The 20,825-nt window shown below is 39.6% G+C and overlaps 1 protein-coding gene across 4 annotated transcripts in view; it reads right to left on the bottom strand.

Moving 5' to 3' along the window:
• R3hcc1l (R3H domain and coiled-coil containing 1 like) overlaps positions 1–20,825 on the bottom strand; it is an 83,871-nt gene that overhangs the window by 12,328 nt on the left and 50,718 nt on the right. For all 4 annotated transcript variants that reach the window (XM_037206995.1, XM_037206999.1, XM_028888797.2 and 1 more), the window contains exons 2-3: positions 17,523–19,303; positions 4,806–4,981 (exon numbers count right to left, since the gene is read on the bottom strand). In XM_037206995.1, the coding sequence (XP_037062890.1) occupies positions 4,806–4,981; positions 17,523–19,289 (1,943 nt within the window). In that variant the 5' untranslated portion in view covers positions 19,290–19,303. The remainder of the gene's footprint in view (positions 1–4,805; positions 4,982–17,522; positions 19,304–20,825) is intronic.

The raw sequence follows: 20,825 nt of genomic DNA, 5'->3' as shown, positions 1-20,825 counted from the left end.
TGTTGGATACCATATTAATTTAGCAAAATGACAGTGATAAATTCTCCCCTAGGGCCTAGGACCCCTCGAGCCATGGCTTCTTAGTCATTTACAGTATGAGGCATGAATTCCTCCGGTTGGGCAGGCCTTAAATCCAGCCGGACAGCTAGTGGTGGCCAGCACTCCCCCAGTACACTACTGCACCAATGGGGGGTGGGGGGTGGTACCTGGCTGCAGGAATCACTGCTGTAGTTCACAGGGTTCACAGCGGGGTAAGACTGTGGGTATTTTTTCTCTCCTGTAGCTTGCCTAGCACCTTGAGGCACTATAAAAGCTAGCCATTGGAGAGGAAAATAGAAATGAGATTGTCCACAATAGGCCAAGAAGATGATAATCAGCACTCAGAAGGCAACTTGTAAACCCAACAGTGCTCATTAATTTTATTATTAATAGCAATAATCACTAGGGAGATTAATACTGATGAAGATGTTGATGAAGCAAAGTTGAATCTGGTATTTGACTCAAGTATTACTATAGACTTCTGCATCATGACCTTTAAAAAATTATAAATCACTATAAAAGAAAAATGCTAAAACAGCTTTCCTTTCTTAATTTCCTTGACAGAAAAATAAAGGAAACTTGAAAGATTAGCTCTGCTTCTAAAGCTGGACCATGCTATAGAATGACCACAGTAAGAGTCTCTGCTGCAGGTTTAAAATAGATGGGAAAGACCTTGACAGCTAAAAGCCTCCTCTTGGCCCTGGAGACTTCACAGTCCTTTCAAATCCTCCTGAGAATGGCTTTAGATCTTATAGAAAATGCTCCAATATGGTTAAGAAGAGACAAAGCAAAGGGCAGCAAATGACACAAAAGAATTAACTATCCTAAAACCCAGTACTGGGGAGGTGAAGATGGGATGATTTTGAGTTCAAGGCTAACCTAGGCTGCATAGTAAGAAACTGTCTCAAAAACAAAAATAGCAGCAAAGCCCAATAATCCCAAGGAAATTTTGGACGTGGACAAAATGATCCTTATTTTATTAATGACAGTCTAACTTTATCAATGATAATCTAAGATAGCTCAAATTTGAGATTTAAGTCTTATTGACTGCTTTTGAGGATCTATTAGGAATTGAAAAGCACTTGACACTGGTTTTTTTTTTTTTTTTTTTTTGGTTTTTTTTTCGAGACAGGGTTTCTCTGTGTAGCTTTGCGCCTTTTCCTGGAACTCACTTGGTAGTCCAGGCTGGCCTCGAACTCACAATGATCCACCTGGCTCTGCCTCCCGAGTGCTGGGATGAAAGGCGTGCGCCACCACTGCCCGGCGACCTGGTCTTAACAAAACTGAATTAATGACTTACCTACACTACACATGTACAGTAAGGTTATGGTATAGATCAAATGTCTTCCAGAACCCATTCACTCCTCTCTCTTTCAATTGTCTTCCCCAATGGAGTTTAACTGATAAAAACAAGTATACAACTGCTAGTTAATTTCATCTATGCTAGCACTTAAAACTCTTCCTCAAGAATAAGACAGGCGCCGGGCGGTGGTTGGGCACGCCTTTAATCCCAGCACTCGGGAGGCAGAGCCAGGCGGATCTCTGTGAGTTCGAGGCCAGCCTGGGCTACCAAGTGAGTTCCAGGAAAGGTGCAAAGCTACACAGAGAAACCCTGTCTCGAAAAACAAACAAACAAACAAACCAAAAAAAAAAAAAAAAAAAAAAAAAAAAAAAAAAAAAGAATAAGACAGGCCAGATGTGGTGGTAAACACTAGCACTTCTGAAAAGTGAGGATCAAGAGTTCAAGGCCAGTCTGGGCTACCTAGATCCTATCTTAAAACAAAAGCCAACCATTTTTATAAATAAAGTTTTACTTTCTCAACCACACTCATTTGTTTACATCCTGTCTATGGCTGTCCTAGTGAGACAGCAGAGCTGCCTGAAATATTCATTCTCGGGTCCTTTAAGAAAGGATTAGGAGCTATGCTCTGAAACAGAATCTTACAAATTCAATGTAAAGTTGGGATCTGACAGAACATGTCTATAATCTTGGCATCTGGGATATAAATAAACTGAATTTTAAGTTTAAATTTGTAGCATCAGATAGACTTGATTCATTTTTAATAGCAGGATTCAAATATTAAAGTATACTCCTTGATATTGACTTTCTTCTAGACCCTGAACATCTTTTTCTTAATAACTTTCTGGATTATTTTTCTGTTCCTGAGTCTATTTTTTATTGTAAGTTAGAAATAATGTGTATACTTCTGATCCCCTTACCTTCTTCCAAAATGTACCACCTACCTACATACCAAGAGTCAGCATAAATGTTCTGAAGAGCACTTGTAACACACTTGAACTCCTCACTATATTTAATAACACAAAACTGAATGAATTATGAGTGCAAAGAAGAACTATCGTGTCTATAAACCTAATTGAGCCAAGAATGGCAGCTTGTGATTAAAATCCCAGCACTCCAAAGGGTGAATCAGGAAGGGAGCACAAGGCCAGCTGGGATTGATTACATGGCAACCTGTCAAAACAAACAAACAAACACCAGCAAAAAAGTTAGTTAAAGGTGGCGGCACACGCCTTTATTCCCAGCACTTGAGAGGCAGAGGCAGGCAGATTTCTGAGAGTTTGAGGCCAGCCTGGTCTACAAAGTGAGTTCCAGGATAGCTAGGACTGTTACACAGAGAAACCCTGTGTGGGGGTGGGGGGTGGGGGGTGGGGAGTGGGGGGGGTGAGTTAGTTGAATGATTTGGAAGACTCAAGAAAAGTTACTTAAAAGCAACACTAAGAAACAGCCCATGGAACTATTCACTGAGAAAACTCTGAAGATGTGTTAAAATTTCTTGTCTTTCTTTACAGATTTGACTCTATAAATTACAGACAAGGCAGTATGAGATGACCGAGAACAACTGTCCAATCAACACACTAGCAACTAAGAAGAGAGGCACGACTGGAAAGCACATTAAGTTATCAGACACTTAACCTGTGTCAAGATAAAGCATCTGTGACTACAACAACAAAAGCACTCTCCATTTGACTTTTCTGAGTGGTCACAAAAACCTCAGATCTCAATTTAATCTGAAGACTCAAACAGGTAGCATTTTTGGTACATGGCACACGAAAAGGCACAGTTTTATGAGAAGTCTTCTTTTTTCATTGGCCTTAATGCCCATAAATACAATCCCCCCAAAAACATTGACTCCCATTAAAAATATAACTAAATCCTCAAAAAGGAAGACACCATGCGCAAGCCCAGACGTGAACAGATGCTAACCAGGAACAAGCAACAGCCAAAGCGGCTGCAGGTAACAGAAGGGCTCCAGGAGGAAATGGAAGAAATACTGACAACTGAAGATCTATGGAGGGGAAAGCTGTAAAAGATAGAATAGATTTGAATTTTCTACTAGTCATATTAGAAAAAATAAGAACAAGCAGTTATAATTTATGTATTTCAATATAATATGTCCAGCATACCATTTCAACATGTGATTAGTGTAAGAAATCATAAATAAGATATATTTTATGTTCTGTTTTTGTATTAAATCTTTGCTTGGAATAGATAAACTAGAGCCCCCAAACTGAAGAAATTATTTAGAATGTCTGAGGCAAAAAGAGATGGAATATACAAGAGAGGTAACAAGAAAATTAAATGAGAAAATCTCCTACACACCCAATTTGTGTCTTGGACAGGGTGAAAAGAGACTAGGTCTGAGGCAACACCGAAGAGACAATGTCGAAGATCTTTCCAAAATCAATGAAAATATTAACCACTGATTTAATAAGCCCACATAATCTCAATCTGCGTATATCTGAAAAAAAAAAAAACCCTACAAAATCCACATCACAGTGAAAATGATCAATATCCAAGTCAAAGAGAAAATTTTAAGAGCATCCAGAGAGGAAAGAGATTACAGCCAGACGTGGCATGGAGACAGTCAGCTAACCTCTCACCCAAAGAGAAAGCCATATGCATTAGGGTATCTCCATGTTTTGAGAGAAAAATAACTGCCAATCTAGAATTACTAATATACACACAACATAAACCTTTTCAAGAATGAAGGACTTGGGGTACTGTTCAGTAGTAGAGCATTATCTGGCATACATAGGAGCCAGGACTGATCTTTTGTACAGTAAAAAATCATTGTGACAAGAAGGAAAATGATATAAAACCATTAAAGTAACAACACCTGAGTTTGGTACTGGAAAACCATTAGTAAGTTAAATGGTAAAGCCTATAGCTCATTCAGAAAGAAAATGAACCCAACAGCTACGACAGCATGTAAGCTGGGTGCCAGGTAGGAGATGGAATTAAAAAGACCTTGCAGTATTTAGAAAGAGGCAAAGGAAAAACATTAGTTTTAGCCACCAAGTTTAAGCACACATTTTTATAATTTCTAGAGTAACCACCAAAGAACAGAAACATTAAAAAAGTCAATCCATAGGTCTAGAAAAGAGAGGGAAAGGTAGGAGAAGTAGACTCAGGAGAGAGGCCAGGCAAATACAAAAGCAAATGCTTGGATAGAAGTTCAAATACATCAACAATGACAACAAATATAAATGGACTAAATGTATCTACAAGACAGAATTAGGAGTCATCAACAGTGGTCATTGTAAATGTCTACAAAGGCTACCTGAGCCCTTTCGAGGAACTGAAGACTAGTCTGATATACAGGCTTTCTAATGGATCTGAACAATACACAAACCCGATGCCAAAATAAATGACTGAAAAACTTAAAAAGACATATTTTTTTTTCTTGAGTATTAAGACTTTCTCTCACCTTGTCTATCATTTGGAACCACTTGCAAATACTTACTGGTAACTGCAGAAAATCCGCAAAAGGTCTTCCGTACGGAATTCTTGAGGAAAATCATAAATTTCAATGACATGTGGGAATTCACATTCACTGAGGTCAATATCAGGAAGTTCGTGGCTGTAATAATCAAATCTAGGCTCCTGGATGCTTTTTCTGGTCTTCATATTCCCTGATAACTAGAGAGCAATAAACATAGTAAAGTGCCTACTAACGGGAAATCAAGGCATTATAAAACTATCCTTCCATGTATAAACGATCCTGCTCCCGTCTCCATGCTCCTATTCCTTAACTTTTGGCACTATTTCTGTACTAGTCATGTTTGTGAACACAATAATGGCTAGATGTTTACCACCATAAAACTTATTTCAATCAATTATCATGTGAGAGAATATAGACTAATCAGGAGTGGATTAGTAGATGCAGCTCAGTGACACAGCACCTGTCTAGCACATGCAAGGCCCCAGGGCACATTGCTGCAGGGAATGGCCAAAGGAAGGATGGATGGATGGATGGATGAATATAATGAGTTACAAATGGCACATCCTGGAAACTGAGAGACAACAGCTGAAGAGAAGAATTAACATTTGTTTTAACTGGGCTCACTGTTCAGGCCCATCTCATAATTTCTTTTCTGGAAGTGAACAAAAATAAAGTTTTAAGGGTGAAAAACTTTTACTTCACCTTTTGTTGTATATTAAAAAGTGAGGAGAAAGCTTACATAGGAATTTGTTAAGACAAATATAAATAGCATAAGCAGTTATACTCAAGGTCCCTAGTATAAGAGCTACCTAAGGCTCTAAAATAATTAATAGTAATGAAACTGCTGTTAAAAAGAAAACTCAGAGAAACCCTGTCTCGAAAAACAAAAACAAAAAAAAAGAAGAAGAAGAAAAGAGAACTCAAAATCACCAAGGAACAGTAATGTCCTTTCCTTTTTTATTTCCTTTTTTTTTTTTTTTTTTACTCAGTCCTCAATCCACAAGCACAGAGGCAGCTCTCCTCTCTGCATGCAGACCATGGCAGGAAGTCATCACAAGCAGGCAAGATGATACTAGTAGTGTAACACCCCACAGACTCCAGAATTCTGCAGTCATTTAGAAACCAAGCCTATGCCAGAGGTACACTGTGATTACCAGAACTATATATTTAGTTTTGAAATCAGCAAGTTTGAGGACTACAACTTTGTTTTTCAAAATCACTCTGGTTATTTGGGGCCCATTGTATTCATTAGGGAATTTGAAGATCAGCTTGCTCATTTCTGAAAAAGTAGGCATCAGATGTTGTCCAATTTGGAAAGTTATCTTAGTATTGCTTTCCAATAGATGACAATGGGATATATTTTGAAATGTATTACATACTTATTTATTCTGTGTGTACATGTACATGTGTAGGCTCCTGAGGAAGGATCAGGTGACAACCTTAAAATAGCTAGCTCCCTAATGCAAGAAATCCACAGTCTGTTTAAAGGGGAAAAACTCACTGTACAGAACAGAATTGATACAGGTTCTGGAAGGCTGTTCCTGCAGCCTGGATCAGTCTCACATCCAAGTCCACCATGGAGCATAGAGTGGCCAATGCCTATGTGCCTCAGGTGTTAAGGGTCACCGAGAGGCCACATCCCAGGGGCATGTACTTCAAGATCATAGGCAGGTGGAACAGTAACCTGCTGCCTCTCTAGGGGCGATGCTTCAGGGTCATAGACAGAATAGCTCCCCACTACAGATCCTTCCTTCCACCACACAGGCCCCGGGAAAAACTCAGGTCACCTTTATTCAAAGAGCCGTCTCAAAGGCCTCATTTGGAGTTTCAGAGTACCAGTTTGATATTTCTTTTGCTAAACTTAGTCCTAAATACTTTCTTTGTGATGCTATTGTAATGTAATTGCTTTCTTCATTTCATTTTATGATTGCTGGCATTGACATTTTTATTTACTTTGCAAAAGCTAAACAAAGCACTGTGTATTTGTACATTTACAATTAGGGTTAAATAAAGCATTGTGAGAAGTAAAATACAGACTATAAAGTATCTTTGAAAACAGAAATCCTATGAACTGATTATCAGGATGGCTTGGTAAGAAAAACTGACTAAAATTCTTTGTTCTAACCTAGTAAGGAAAACTGAATTTGTATACCTACTCTTCAATTATTGAGCACTCTGGCTTCTGAGACTAAAAACCTAGTGTTAATAATAGCAAAACCCCATGTAATGGTTAATATTGATTGTCAGCATGACAGAATCTAGAATAACTAAGCGACAAGGTTCTGGGTACACCTCTGAGAAATTATCTACATTATGGTGAGGTGGAAAGAAGCACCCAGAACATGGGCAGAACCATTCTATGGGCCTGGGCTCTGAACCGAATAAAAAAGGAGAAAGCGAGCTAAGCAGGAGCATTCATGGCTCTCTTCTCCCAGGCTGCAGATGGGATGTGACCAGCTCACTTCCTGGTAAAACGACAGTAACCTGAAACTGTGAGCAAAAGTAAGTCCTCCTTTAAACTCCTTTTATCAAGAGCATGTCACTGCAGCACAGTGTCAAGACAAGTAACTAATACACCCCATAATTCTTACTCAACACTTCATGACCATCAGATAGAAAGTCTAAAAACTGTACACTCCTGATGAGTTTTTCCATTAACACAGATTCCATTATCACCAAGAATTACAGACCTTCCGTAAAAACAATGTCTACTTCCCTCATGCTTTGGGTATTTATTTAGAGCTGTTTACATTTCTATCCATAACACTCTGTGTGTGTGTGTGTGTGTATAAGAGAGAAAGCGGGGGGGGGGGGGGGGGGCGGCGGCGGGACACGGACGGACGGACACAAACTGTTAATGTTCTCTGTCCTGAGAATCTCAGCAAAGTATAGGAAGGAACTGGCAAACTAGAAGGAGAGACATACATGGGACACAAAAGAGGGAAATGCCCCGAAAATAAAAGAGTATAAAGATGGAGAACCAATGCAAGATTGTGAAGGTAGGACCACTAACATAGAGGGATCAGGGTTAGACACACAGGACAGAGCTTTACCGACATCCAATCACACTGTGAACTCTGAGTCTGCATTTGCGATAAATAAAATTAACCTTGGGTTAGGAGGCTGCATTAGCAACTCCTTGACAGAAAGTAATCAGAGAGCATCAGAGAGCATCTGGGAGAGACAGACACAGGAAGTAGTAGGGTGGGGTTTGGAGTGGCACAGCCTTTTCTGGTTTAGGGAAGCAGAAGCATGGGTCTTTTGGAGACACCAGCAAGGAGAGAAAGTTAGCTAATTGCAACCCAGCCTCTCTGAGCTAGAAGGTTTTTAACCCAGTCTTTGAACCTTGAGCCTTATTTATAAACAGAATAATAGAAGACAGATACTTATACTGATGAACTAGGTACCTTTGAGGCAGACCTAGACTGTCTGATATAGTACCTGCACATGATATGAGGCTATGGAGTACCTGAAATACAGCTAGTTCACATAAGATGAGCTTTAAGTATAAAGTACGTAGCAAGTTTCAAAGATTTAATACAAAAACAGAACATAAAATATATCTTATTTATGATTTCTTACACTAATCACATGTTGAAATGGCATGCTGGACATATTATATTGAAATACATAAATTATAACTGCTTGTTCTTATTTTTTCTAATATGACTAGTAGAAAATTCAAACTTATTGCTAGGTGTGGTGGCACAGCCCTTTAATCCCCAAACTCTAGAAGTAGTGGATCTCTTCGAGTTTTCAGCCAGCCTGGTCTTCATGGCGATTCCAGGACAGCCAGGGCTTTACAATGAGAATGTTTCAGGGATGTAGGGAGGGAGGAAGGAGGGAGGAAGGAGGGAGGGAGGGGGAGGGAAGGGAAGGATGAAATTCAAAGCTATACATGTGGCTCATATTTCTATTGCAGACAACTAATCTTAAGTGTTACAGGTTCGGGGGCAATATTTACTAAAGTCAATATGAAATATTTATATTGTAAGACTCACTTTTTATGGTTTTTGTTTTGTTTTGCTGCTTAGAAAGCATAGGTGAAACCAGAATATTCCTCCGTTATTCAACTTGATTCCACAAACTATTCAACTAGTCAACTTCTTCAAAGTATGGTCTTGAAGAGTCTTACTGCCCTAGTAGTCTGGCCAGCTCCACAAAATAGAGCTTAACTTATTAAAACATAATCATCCACATCTATTTACAGAACATTTTTAAAAAATAAAAGAATAATGAGAAGTAAAAAAAAAAAATCCACAGGCTCTTTAATTCTTCATTGTTTAAAATACAAAAAGAAAATAAAAAGATTTGATTTATTCTCTATAGATGAAAAATTAAAATATGCTACATTATTTTGGGAGAGTTATCTACATCTCTGTCAGATGGGCTGCTATTATTATCCCGAATTCTTTGTGCAGACAGAGAATATGTCACAGAGAGACTAAAAGGATATCCCTATGGTTACAAATCAGATTACTGACAAAGTCTGAATCATAATTCCAGTCACCTGGCTGCTAATCTAGCCTTCCATCCAATAACACAGTAAATCGGCCTTACAGTAAATGGAAGCAGAAGCAATGTCCTGTCAGTGTTCAGTGCATCACTCTTTTGTTTTAAGGATTTATGGGTACATCTGTTGTAGGTGGGAGGGAGGAAGTATCAATGATAAAGTTGAAAAGATAACAGCGGCTTTCATTGCCTGCCTATATACTAATAGGCTACAGAGTAATTTCAAAAAACAAGAAAAAAAAAAAAAAACATTGCCCATGATAAACTGCATAACAGCCTCCTAAATATGTTCACACCCTGATTCTTGAAACCTGTAAAAACACCACACAGCATGTGAATTAAGGCAGCAGACCCAGATGTGCGAATCAGCTGACCTTAAAATAGCTAAGATTATCTTGGTGGGTCCAGTGCAATAATACGCATCTCTAAAAGCTGAAGACCTCACAGGAAAGAATCAGTGAGTAGACTTGACTGGCCACTGCTAGCTTTGCAAACAGAAACGGGGCCATAAACCAGGGAATGCAGAGCAGCCTCTGGTACTGAAAAGGGTTTTTAAAAATAAAATAAATCACCTCCCTTACAGCTTCCATAAGAGATCACAGCCTTGCCAATACTCAGATCTAGTCCAGAGGTGCTCTATCTTGGGACTTCTGATCCCTAGAACTGCAAGAATATTAATTTGTGTTGTTGTAAGCCACTGCGTTTCTAGCCACTTATTATAGCAGCAGTATACTATATGCTATATGTATACTATATGTATATCGAATATACTTTTTTCTTTGCCTCATGTCACCAAACAGATATGATACATCCCAACCAAAGAGTATGCTTTGAAGGCCTACATGGTGCACACTTCCTCCTACTATTCTGAACACTGACTAGGATGTAACTTTGTATCTGCCCTTTGTACATCTCAAAGTAGCATTCTCCATGGACCTATTCAAATACTGCCCATACTGTGAATGCTCCCTAAACACCCCATGGGTCACTCATATTGTCCTCTGTGCATCTAACAGTACTAATTTCACCTGCACTTTCATAGTATTCACTACACAGCACTTTGTACCACGGCTAGACCTCTCCTTCTCTAATTCTATCCTAACCCCCAAATCATCCATCAGGCCTCCAAATGTGCGGATGATCATTTATGGACTCTGGCACCAGAGAACAAATGGAAGCTCTAGTACCCGCCTATGAATTTAGCACATGACTCACTTAGCACATGAAAATACAGAAAAAAGGAACCAAGTGAACGTGCCAACTGTCATGAATCAGGACCTGCTTCCTATTCAGACAGCACAGACAGGTGAACATGGTGGGCTGACCTTGGCATTCTTGGAAAGCTGTTATACAGATATACTAACAGTCGAAACACATAGTAGGTTGCATGTACAGTTAAGAGGGAAACTGGGGGGTTTCTCCTCTTTCCCATAGGCTTCTAAGAACAGACGAGGAGATACCACCGAATAAGTAGAATGGTAAGAATAACCAGCTGAATGAAATTAAAAAAAAAAAAATCAAAGGAAGAATGCTAACAGGTTTCAACCTTTTCAAATTAGTCCTCAAGTACTGCTATGATACTCAATGACAACAATTGTCCAAGAAACTTAAGAAAACATTAAGCTAGCAAAATTGAAATTCATTATCATTTTGCTTCTGAATTTCTCTATAACCCAAACCAATTTTTCCTTATGCTACTTTGAGTTACCCAGAGTCTTGCATCATATGCACAGCTGGTCTACCACCACACAAGTTACCTTGCTTCTACTTCAGAGGGTATTATCCTTGCCCATCTATTCCTCTCAGCAACAGGCAAGAGACATGTATTTCTGACGTTTGACAGCAGACTCCGACCCACTGCTTTAAGAAGAAAGCTAATTTTAATCCGAGCAAGCAGTATAATACAATAGCATGAAGGATTAGCTACTTAGTCTCAATGTTTAATCTGGTATCCTGTATGCCTGGCATCTTTTTGCTTTTTCCTTAATCATTTCAGCCTTTGGCCAATCTATACAAAGCTCTGTATAAGATTACTGAGAAGGACTCACGTTCCCTCTGTCTTAATTCTAGGCTTCATGCAAATCTCCATCTTCCCACACACCAGAGTTACCACAATAAAACCAAGTCTGGATTTGAATATAGTTAGACTATCCAATACCATTTCTGCAGTCAGGACTACAGCTGGGCACTCCTTCCTTACACCTAGCAACAGAGTAACTCACCAGTAGTTTTTGATACAAATTATAACATTAATTAAGATCCAAGCTTATGCAAGATTGTGTTTCCCTAAAGTATGCTTTGTCTTTAACCAACCTTCCAACATAAATGGATCTTTAATTCTGGAGAAGTTGTTGTCTGTTTATTTCTGACAAGGGCAAAGAAGTAGATTCTTTGCCAACTTCTGCCTCTCCTCTCTGCCAGTGTCCTTGAACACATAATGAACTGAATGGAATAAACATTGTGAGTCAGGTCACTATCGCATCTCCATCTGCCCCAGCCACATAGACATCATACAGAGTTTGCTGAACAGAGCACACTCAAGCACAGAACCAGGAGCACCAGGAATCTGGTGCTGCAGAAGGAAAGCCTCCTTCACGCTGACAGTACGGACTCAGAACTGTTTTCTTCAGCTGTTAAACAGCTCAGAATCAAAGTGTTAATGGCTTGTACATCACTCAACAAATCTAACAACACTCAGAAGGGAGTTTTTTAATTTTAGGAATCACCAGGTTTAAAACAACAACAACAGCAACACAAAGGGATCTACTTAATGTCCCCTCTTTTTGTGTGACCCAGGGGTCTCTAATCACCATGCACTAACAGACTGAACAAGGCAGATGATTCAATCAAGTGAACCTTTGCATGGCCCATGTGATCACAACAGAACACACAACAACTGGAAGATGTCTCGACAAATTCCCACTCAGGCAGTCAATAACCTATCAGTTCAGAAAATTTTATAAAAATACAAAATATAAAACCTGTTAAGATGAGCTGAAATTAATTAAAAAAAAACATTGTGAAAATAGAAACAGTAATAAAAAAATGGAAAGTATATGCTTTTGTTATTTTTTTCCTGTAAATCTAAAATTGTATAAAAATAATGTATACATTAAAAGAAACAGGAGAAAGAAGTTAGGCACTCAGAACAATATGGAAGAAAGATCTATAGTCTTTTTCTTAACTTCATGGCCTCATCAACATGGAACTGTTATTAACCAGTTCAGCCCTGGGAGATCTAGTTTGTCTAGAGTGTGTGTCATTCAGACAATCAAATAATATCTTGCGTTGCTGTTTTAGTCATTGATTTAAATTAATTACCCTTCAGATTGCTGTGTGGCTATATGATCAAATAATCACATATTTTCTCTCTAAATAAAATATGAGCAATTTTAGAACATAGCCAGCATTCAGTACAATGCTTTTAACATAGTAGTAGAAATAATATCTTGCTATTTGCAATTTAGTGTCTGGTGGTTTGAAAGAAAATGGCCACCAAAGGGAGTGGGATTATTAGGAGGTGTGGCCTTGTGGAGGAGGTGTGGTCTTGTTGGAGGAAGTGTGTCACTGTGGAGGGCTTTGAGTCTCATATATGCTTAAGATACCTCTCAATGTTTTAGTACACTTCCTGCTGCCTTCTGATCAAGATGTAGCCAGCACCATGGATGCCTGCATGTTGCCATGCTCCCTGTCATGATAATGGACTGAACCTCTGAACTGTGGCAGCCACCTCAATTGAATGTTTTTCTTTAGAAGAGTTGCTGTGGTCATGGTGTCTCTTCACAGCAATAGAAACCCTAACTAAAACAGTGTCAAAACTCCAAGTGTTCAATATTTGCTGTTCAACTGCTAAGTGATGAGAATACAGTATCAACCAGTTAAAAGAGTGGTCTGAAAGCAGCACTATAAAGGGTTTTCCTCCCCCTGTATTTCATATAGGCTCTAAGAGGCCTATAAAGTTTTTTTTCTAACTTGGTTTCTCCACTTAAAAACAGACAACATTTTTGTAGCAGACTATAGGGAGACAGAGGATGCCAGAATGCTGATTAATATAGTGAGTGGAAGTGGGTGCAATTCCTTACTTTGGTCCCCAATTCTCAGGGTTATACAAGGTTAGTGGCTTTCTGTAAACTGAAAGACTACCTATTTCTATTTATTTCTATGCAAAAACTCAAAGATAAGATATGGTCAATGAAGGTGACCAATGCCAACATCCATCAACATCGTTAGTGTTATACTGTTGGTACCTCACCTGCCCTTCTACCAATAAGTTTGCTGGCCATAATAGGAGGCAGCAGGGACTATGGATGTTTTGTTGCTGTTGTTTTCCCTGGGAAATAGTTAATTACTAGAGAGATAAAAGAGGTCATGCCAACATTCTCTCCTTTATTGGTTACCAGTTTAAATTTCTGGGCATCCAATATCCTGGCTTTAGAAGATGAAATATAAGTTGCCAGGCCATTAAAGGTAGTGCATATCTTTAATCCCAGCACTCAGGAGGCAAAGGCAAGCTGATCTCTGAATTCGAGGCCATCCTAATCCACAGAACAAGTTCCAGGGAAGTCAAGGCTACACAGAGAGACTTTGTCTTGAAAAAATAAATAAACAAATTAATTAAAATGAAAATAGAAGATGAAATGTGATCTTTGACAATGCATCAAGGGTTGCAGTTCTAGGAGCTCTTATGACTTCACTATGTTCTATTTTCTTTTGACCAGTTTTAGAGGTTCAAACGTAACTTATCAATGTTTGCCATACCCTACTTTACAGCATATCTTCCTGCCTATTAGAAGCATTAGATATGCTTCTATGTCTAGCCCTTATCAACAAATAAATAGGCCAACTGGGAAAAAAGCCAAAGCCGCCTGTTGGAACACTTTCAAGGTAGATAAAGCACTCTAGTTTTGCATTTAATTAAGTATGTTTGAGTAATATAAATAATAAACTAAGAGCAAAAGTCACCAAAGGGCTATTATATTATTAGATTTGTGGTAGAGTTGGGTCTACTGCATCCACAGCCCATCAGATTCCTTCTATTTGCTCCCATCCTCATCTCTTAACCTAGCCCCACCCCTCCTTAAGTATTGCCAAAGACATATAGGCACTAGTTCTCTTCGGCTTAAAGCACTACATACTTCATTTTCTCGGCATCCCCGGCCCTCAGTCATCCAGCATCCTCTCACTGTTACCATGCTTCTCAAAACACTTGACTGCTGCCTAAATTCTTTTGTACCTAGATGTGAAAGACCAAGCTGCATGCATGAATCTCCTCTTCCAAAACACAAATGAAATTGAAATCCCTAAGAATCTGAGTCCTCACAACAAATGTGTCTTGAAAGTGAATAAAGGCCAACCTCAAAAAAGACAGTAGGTAAATTCTAACTGGTCATTTCCACCCTTCAGTAGGTAGTTATTAAGCACCGCCATGTGTACAGATGCTTTTTGCAAGAAGTTATTCTTTCTCTCCCAGTCTCAAGTCGGCCTTTTGTCAACTCCTATAACAGTTTCCTTTCTCTGACTAAGATCCTTTCCCAATGATCTGAACCTTATAAAGCTGCCCCCATTCATCTAACTCCTCTATTAGTATTTCCTAACCTGAGTTGGGCCTCAAACTCCTGTTTGATAGTAATTTTATAACTACCACTAACAATAGTTCCCCAGTCACATTCTGACAGACATTTAAGGCAAATATTGTAAAACTTTACTATTGGTAACTATGGGGGTCCAGCCCCTCGACAGTCCCCTCCCAGGGTCCGGGAAGGATCTACAACCAGCTGATAATTCAATCTTTGATAAGAAATGAATCTATGTACACGAAACTCCTTAGTCCATACCTTTATTATTTTGTGTCAGTTCTCTCTACACAGCTTCTATTCTGCTCCCATGCCTAGCTCCTTTCTTGTCTGATTTCTCTCTACATTTATCTGCTGTCCCCTCTGAGTTCTAATTTAATTCTCTCATCTTAGTTCTGCCCCATCTAGGTTCTCATCCATCTAGTTCCTTCTTAGCTCCTCTCCCATCTCCTTCTCTCTCATCTTGTTCTTCCCCACCTGGCTCTTCCTCATCTTCCATCTCATTCCTCTAGTACTCTCTTCTAGCCCTTCAATCCAGTTCTTACCCATCTAGTTCTTCCGTTCTCTTTTCTCTTCTCCATCTCACCCTCAAGTTCTCTCTCAAATTCCTCCTCTGAATCTCTTTATACCCCTCCTCAGTTCTTCCTCCCCTAGTTCTCTAGGGTATCCAATTATAAACCCAAGCAATAGCAATCCTCCCCCTCCAGCCAGGTCACCAGGCTTGAATTCCTACAGGGTCATAAAGGCAGGTAAGAATTTTCCTCAGGCAGTGACCACTGGGCTTTCTTTTACAACCCAAAAGGGGAGTGGTTAAAGGAGAAGGTAAACTGAGAGCTAATGTCAGTCAGTATATCAGAAAAAGGAAATTTGTGTGCTCAGTCTACATTCCTAGAAGTGGTTAGGTAAGAAGTTAGGAGTCTATAATGTTAGTAATAGAAAAGGAGGGTCTCAGATTGCACAAGAAATAAAGCTATCCACCTGATCTAGGGAACAAGGGTGTTACCTTAGTTCAGGAGATCTGTTTGGCCTTGGATGCTTGATAGCTATTTTAGATAAATACACTGTTATGAGTTCTTGGAAGCACACAAGAAAATCATTTTAGGAGCCAGCTAATATATATACAAAAGCTAAAATATCGCCAAGACTTCTTAAGCCATGGCTTGACCTTTGGAAAAGTCCTTGACTTTTCCAAGCAGTAGCTTTTGTGATAGTAGCTGAGTTCCATTACATTTTCCTGTGGCTTGCAGCACATTACATGTTTCAGAATCACTTGAAAAAGTTAATAGATAAGTTGTTGGACTAAAGAATATGCAATTCTTAGAAGTTCCCAGATGATACTTATCCTGCTGGTCCAAATATCATACTTTAGGAACCACTTACCGTCTCTGCGAATCTGACGAAGGAAAGCAATGAAGAAATGCACTGGACATATGCAATTCTGATGTAAATTCAAAAGGCTCATGGATGTTCACTCATAACTACTCTCCCGTCTGTATTTCATTCTAGGGAATGTTGGCTGAAGATGTCTCCTATTTGGTATCAGGAAGCACTCATGACAGCAATAATGAAAGCCAGTAAAACACCCAAGAATGAGGGAGGACTGCCCGACAGTGGAGACTAAGTTCTGTCCAGTGTGCTGTTCTCTTTAGTTCTGGGGTCTCTTTCACAGTGTGTGCTATTCTTCTATACACCTGATTTAATTCTTAGAAACAAGAAACTCATCATTTAGCATTGAAAAGGCTCTTCGGTGGCTCAGACAAAACCTTTCAGGTGAAGACATGCTCTGTTAGAAAGAACATGGATGTAAATGACAGCTTCAATTGTCAATGACAGAACAGGACTGAAATCCTGATGTCTTTCCTAAAGGATAACTACCTGGGGAGCTCATAAACAAACCACTCCTCCCTTCCAGACCAAGGCCATGTGAACCTATAATAAGAGAGAGAAAACGGTTCTCTATTTAAAAGCAGTGGCTCTAATTTGTAATAAAGAATTTAAATGGCAGAGAGAATAAATGTTAAAATATGAAAATGACTGGAGCTCAAGCACTTGTACAATGCATTCAAGTCACACATTTTGTATTTATGAATTCTAACGCTTCAGCACATCATTATTCACTTATAGGTCCTTATATGTATCAGTAGTCATTTATTCAATTGATCTCAGTATTGACTCTGTAAAAAATAGTCATATTCTTTCATTTTCTTCTCTACTTCCTTTACAGTTTTCAACATTCCAAAATTTACTAAAAAGTAAAAATGAATGATTAAGTTATAAAATTATTTCCTTCCCCCAAATGGCTTATGTAAAAATACATGTTGTCAACACAGAAAAACATTTTGAAGTTTCCTCTCTGTATTTCCTCAATGATCAGTAAGAATCCATTAAATTCATATTTAATCTATTCAGTATAACATCTCTTAGAACTTAGCAATTACAGATATAGCAGGATTATGTATGTTTTAACTTTTCCATATCTACCAGATATTCTTTTCTCAATGTATAATCCTGTCAAGCTATTGCTACTGCAAGAACTTAAACTGAATGTGAGAAAGTGAATGAATGTATACAATGTCTATCAGAATTACTTCCAAATCTAGATTTCCTAAGTTTATAAACTGTCTAAATATCAAGTAATTTCAACTGAGCATACCTCTTGGAGAAGACGCGGATCTACACAGTCACCATCATCATTAAACATAGATTCCCAGCTTTCCTCCACAGCAATACTTCCTTGGATGTGAGAAGTGTCTGTTGTTTTTAGCTCTCTGGATGTTTCCACAGATGAATCTCTATCAGAAAACGATAGGCCACACACTGCATTCTCTGAGTCATCTTCCTCTTTTGTTTTAAACTCTTCAGCAGTTCTTAGTTCGTGCAATGCCTCTGTTATCTCCTCAGTACTATTCAGATCACTGCCCAAGGCACTCTCCGAAAGGACTTCTGTCCCATTTGACACACTCAGTTCAGAGTCCGAACAAGTGGTACAATTACTATCAGCAATCTTCTTTATGGGTAAAGAGCAAGCACAGCCTGACACACTCTCTATCAACTTTCCTGTTGACTCTGTAAAACTAGATGCAATACTCTCAGCATAAATATCTGAGCAAGCAGTTAGGCTGCTAATGTTTTCAGAGTCGTTCTCACTTTCAGCCGCATCAAGCAGGGCTACATCTGCACTCATTTCTAGATAATCTGAGAAATGACTTGCATTGCTACTACTCTCCTCAGATTCTCTAACGGCAGCCACACACGGGCTGCCTGCAGTCACATGATCACAAAGTGCACCTGCAATGTCCTCCATATAGGCCTTGCTGGTTGTGTCACATACGTTCTCAAATCCATTATCTGTGTCTATTTCCCGAGCAAGGACAGCTGTATCAGACGGGTCATACTCTACACATAACTCACTAGCAGAGCTGTCAGTCTCGCATCCTCCAGTCACTGCTGGATCAATAATGCCATTTGTGCTCTCTAATTTGCTAACTACAGCCATTTTAAGAGAAATGTTACCCACAGTCTCAGGAATGGAATCTACACCTTTCTGACCCAAGACAGACTCTGTAGTGTTGACTGTATGCTCACTCTCAACTTCAAAGTCTATAAAAGCTGGCTCAACATCATCACCTGGACCTCCAGGCACAGAAACTGCAGAGGTGCTCCCAGGACTGTGCTCTGACACTCCATCTGGTGTTTCCACACTGGGTGGTGCAGGTGCAGGATCAGAACCTAGTGTTACTGGTATAACCATACCCTCTGGTTTCAACAGAGCAGGAACAACTTGAGGAAACTGGGAGACAAGCTCCATAACTTTGGCCTCTGTTTCAATTCTGTTTTCCAACTTTCTATTTACAAAAGTTTCTCCACTAAAAGCACAAAGCCCCATGTTCTGGAATGATCTGTCTAGAACCTGAGCACCACTGACTTCTGAGTAAGACTTTGACAGAAGCACCTCCCGGTGTCCCGTCACTGCCACAGTCGGAACTTCCAAACACTCCATTTCCTTTGGTTCAAAAAGTCTTTGTAGAGGTATATTAGACAGAATCCCACCAGGGGGGGCTTCTTGAGATGAGGCTTCTTTGGATTCTTCGCTTCCTCTCTTAGCACAAACCTTATCTTTATTCTTTTTTTGAAGACACCCGTCTTTCCTTAATTTTGATGAAGATCTCTTTCCTTCCTTATAGTCATACTCCTTTCTGTGAGAACGTCCACTTAGTCTTTGAGACTCGGGGTTATTTCCAGAGATCCTCTGGGGGAGACAACCTTCTTTTTGCTCTTTCACCACTAGGGCAGGAGGCCGACAGCTTTCTTCCTTGTCACCTGCCTTGAGAAGTGCTGTACCCCTTCGAGCTTTAGGTACATAAAGTGCCATGTCAGGCCTTTTGGTTCGAATTCTGCATCTCTCTGCTTCTTGCTGCATGGCACCACTTCAATCTGAAAGAAAATGGAAGATTTAATAATGAAAACTAAGTATAATGTATTGAACCAAGAAAAATTTAAAGAATGGGTAGAGGATCTACTAATCTATTCCATTGCGATCGCCAACGTTTAAAAAAAGTAAAATCTGTCATAAAATACTTAATGTAATCATGCATGTAACTAAGGAAAGTAGATCCCCAAAGCCCCATGAGGTCAGACTTTATCAAAACACACCCTTTTGAGAGTCTGCCAATGCCTATTGGACTAAGAGAGCCTTCATTCAGTAACTGATGGAAGCAGATACAAAGATCCACAGCTAAGCACCAAGCCGAGCTCCAGGTGTCCAGTCGAAGAGAGTGAAGAAGGATTCTATGAGCAAGGGGCATCAAGATCATGATGGGGAAATCTACAGCGACAACCAAACCAAACTAGCAGGAACTCATGAACTGTGGACCAATAGCTGTGGAGCCGCCACAGGACTGGACTAGGCACTCTGCATAGGCAAGACAGTTGTGTAGCTGGATCTGCTTAAAGGGCCTGACAGTGGGATCAGGATCCATCCCTGGTGCATGAGCGGGCTTTTTGGAGCCCACTGCCTATAGTGGGACACCTTGCACAGCCTTGGTGCAGGGGGAGGGGCTTGAACCTGCCTCAGCTGAGTGTATCAGCCCATGGGAGGCTTTGCCTTGGGGGAAGTGGGATTGGGGGGTGGGTTGGGAGAGAAGGCTGGGGGTTGGGAGGAGAGATGCGAGGGGGACCTGTGGGTGGTATGTAAAATGAATAGAAAATTTCTTAATAATAAAAAGGGGGGGGGAAACACACCCTTTCTTTGGATCTTCAAAACCACTTGCTCTACCTTTCAAGTTTTCTCCTTTTAAAAAAGTAATTTGTCTTAGCTTGAATTTAAAAACAGATTGTGTGAACAGTGATGGCTACTCTGTCCTCATAAAGAATAGCCATCTCCATGTTCCAAAGCTTAGACTTCTGCTATGAAGAGTATTTTCAAGGAGGATCTCAAAATGCCACAACTGCCAGCATAAACACACACACACACACACACACACACACACACACACACACACACACACACACTCATGTACATATAGAGCCAAGTGTGACAGCTATACAATGAAGCAATTGATTGAGGAATTCTTCCTAGAAAATGATACATTTGAATCATGATATTGCTGAAAAAAAGAAAAAAAGATAGGGGAAAAGAGAAAGGTACTGAATTACCCTGGTCTAAACATTACACATTTGCGTGCGTGTGTGTGTGTGTGTGTGTGTGTGTGCGCGTGCGTGCGTGCGTGTTTCACACCAAACTTTGTAAATATACACATTCCTTTGTATCAACAAAACAAAAATACAATGTTGAAGAAAAACATTTTTTTTTTTAAGTTTAAGTCAACCATCCCTAAACTAAAAAAGCAAAATTTCAAAAGCCAAAACTTGGAGTGACATGTCAGCACTCAATATTGGGTTTTGGAGCTTTCAGAATTGCTCCTGGATTAGCAAATGTTCAGCCAGTAAGTCAATA

This window comes from Peromyscus leucopus, chromosome 1 (assembly GCF_004664715.2).
Source record: "Peromyscus leucopus breed LL Stock chromosome 1, UCI_PerLeu_2.1, whole genome shotgun sequence".
Classification (NCBI taxonomy): domain Eukaryota; kingdom Metazoa; phylum Chordata; class Mammalia; order Rodentia; family Cricetidae; genus Peromyscus; species Peromyscus leucopus.
The sequence above is the reverse complement of the archived record's forward strand: the minus strand, read 5'-3'. Positions and strand labels throughout refer to the sequence as shown.